General features: G+C 41.9%; 1 protein-coding gene across 1 annotated transcript in view; it reads right to left on the reverse strand.

Annotated features, from left to right (window-relative positions):
* Positions 1-1,135, reverse strand: part of LOC106812139 (purine nucleoside phosphorylase-like) — a gene marked incomplete at its 5' end in the record, with an annotated part of 15,814 nt that extends 14,679 nt beyond the window's left edge. Inside the window, one exon of the mRNA XM_014815930.1 lies at positions 958-1,135. Within this exon, the coding sequence (XP_014671416.1) occupies positions 958-1,135 (178 nt within the window). The remainder of the gene's footprint in view (positions 1-957) is intronic.
* Positions 1,136-1,462: the final 327 nt, after the last annotated feature.

A 1,462-nucleotide genomic window follows, 5' to 3' on the forward strand; every position in this document is an offset into this window, starting at 1 on the left:
AAAGAGAAAGAGAAAGAGAAAGAGAAAGAAAGAGAGAGCGAGAGAGAGAGAGAGAGAGAGAGAGAGAGAGAGAGAGAGAGAGAAGGGGGCGAGATATCATGGAGAGATAAAGAGATAACAGGGAGAGCGAGAGAGAAAAAGACAAGATTGAGTGACTGAGAGGAAAAGAGAGAGAGAGAGAGAGGGTGAGAGAAAGTATGTGCATGTGTGCGTGCATGCATGCAAGAACAGGAAGAGAAAGGGAAAAGTGTGTGAGAGACAACTGTCATAGAGTCAATGAGAGAGAGCGAGAGAGAGAGAGCCTGGGTCAAGAAAACAAGTGCATGAAGCAGCCATTCAGTGACAACAACTAAATAACAAAAAGCAAGTAACAATAAAGATTATACATAGTACCGATTTAAGACACAGTAACTGAAGAATAATATTAATACATAGTAACAATGTCAAACATGGTAACAACCCGTAGAGAGAAGTTCTACTTCTAGTGAAAAGATACAAAAATCAATAGGATGATGAAATCGCAGGAAAAATTTGCTACGAGTTAAACAACAAGATAACTGAGGGGGTCTATCACATTTCTACAACGAAGTTAATAGCCTGCTAACAATCACAATGACCAACTTTTAAATATGTATAATCATTATTAGTAATAGTAACACCTTATTCACCAATTAATCAATCAATGATAATGTGGTGACGGTGCAAGACAATACCCCGTAGCCACTTACTTATCACAGTCTGCCCCTTTTATCATGTATGATGCATCACCATTATCGTCAGCATCACAGACCACAACCCTAACACTAATATAATAGTAAAACGTATTACGCGTGCAATGTGTCCCATCATACACCAATGGCACCGACAGGTTTCATTCACGAACGCGGTACAACTCGGCTCGCTGCCAAATCGCCGGGAAAGCCGCCAAAAATATCATGATCTAAATACATACATTACCTTGAAGTGTGTATAGCCTTCTCCATTGCGGATTATTCAGACCGTTGGGTGATAACTTTAGAAGAAGATCGACGTCAACTATACTAATTAGGTGAATTTCCCGACTCCCAACAATGAAATCAGACGTTTCAGTAAGCGCCGCGCTAGAATCCGGTTTGTTTTCCTTGCTATCGGACGTTCACTTCAAAGATTCTAGAGTGCCGTAGGTTCACTCTACGATCTTTGGTTCACTTCTACACGTCACGATACGTTCACGTTCACGATTGTGTTTTGGAACGCTGCTGCGGGATCTACTCGCTCACTAGGCACCGCCAGTGTCCAATGAACGATGGCAAACTGCATGCAGTGCCCCTTCCCACACTCAGGATAATAGCACCCGGCAGTTAGATGCGATATGATATGACTACTAGGCACTTAGGATATGACTACTAGGCACTTAGGATATGACTACTAGGCACTTGAAAAAGTTAGTCTGTGGTGTAGTGAGTCACAACTCGTAGGTTTT

The sequence above is a fragment of the Priapulus caudatus genome, unplaced genomic scaffold (assembly GCF_000485595.1).
Source record: "Priapulus caudatus unplaced genomic scaffold, Priapulus_caudatus-5.0.1 Scaffold612, whole genome shotgun sequence".
NCBI classification, from domain to species: domain Eukaryota; kingdom Metazoa; phylum Priapulida; class Priapulimorpha; order Priapulimorphida; family Priapulidae; genus Priapulus; species Priapulus caudatus.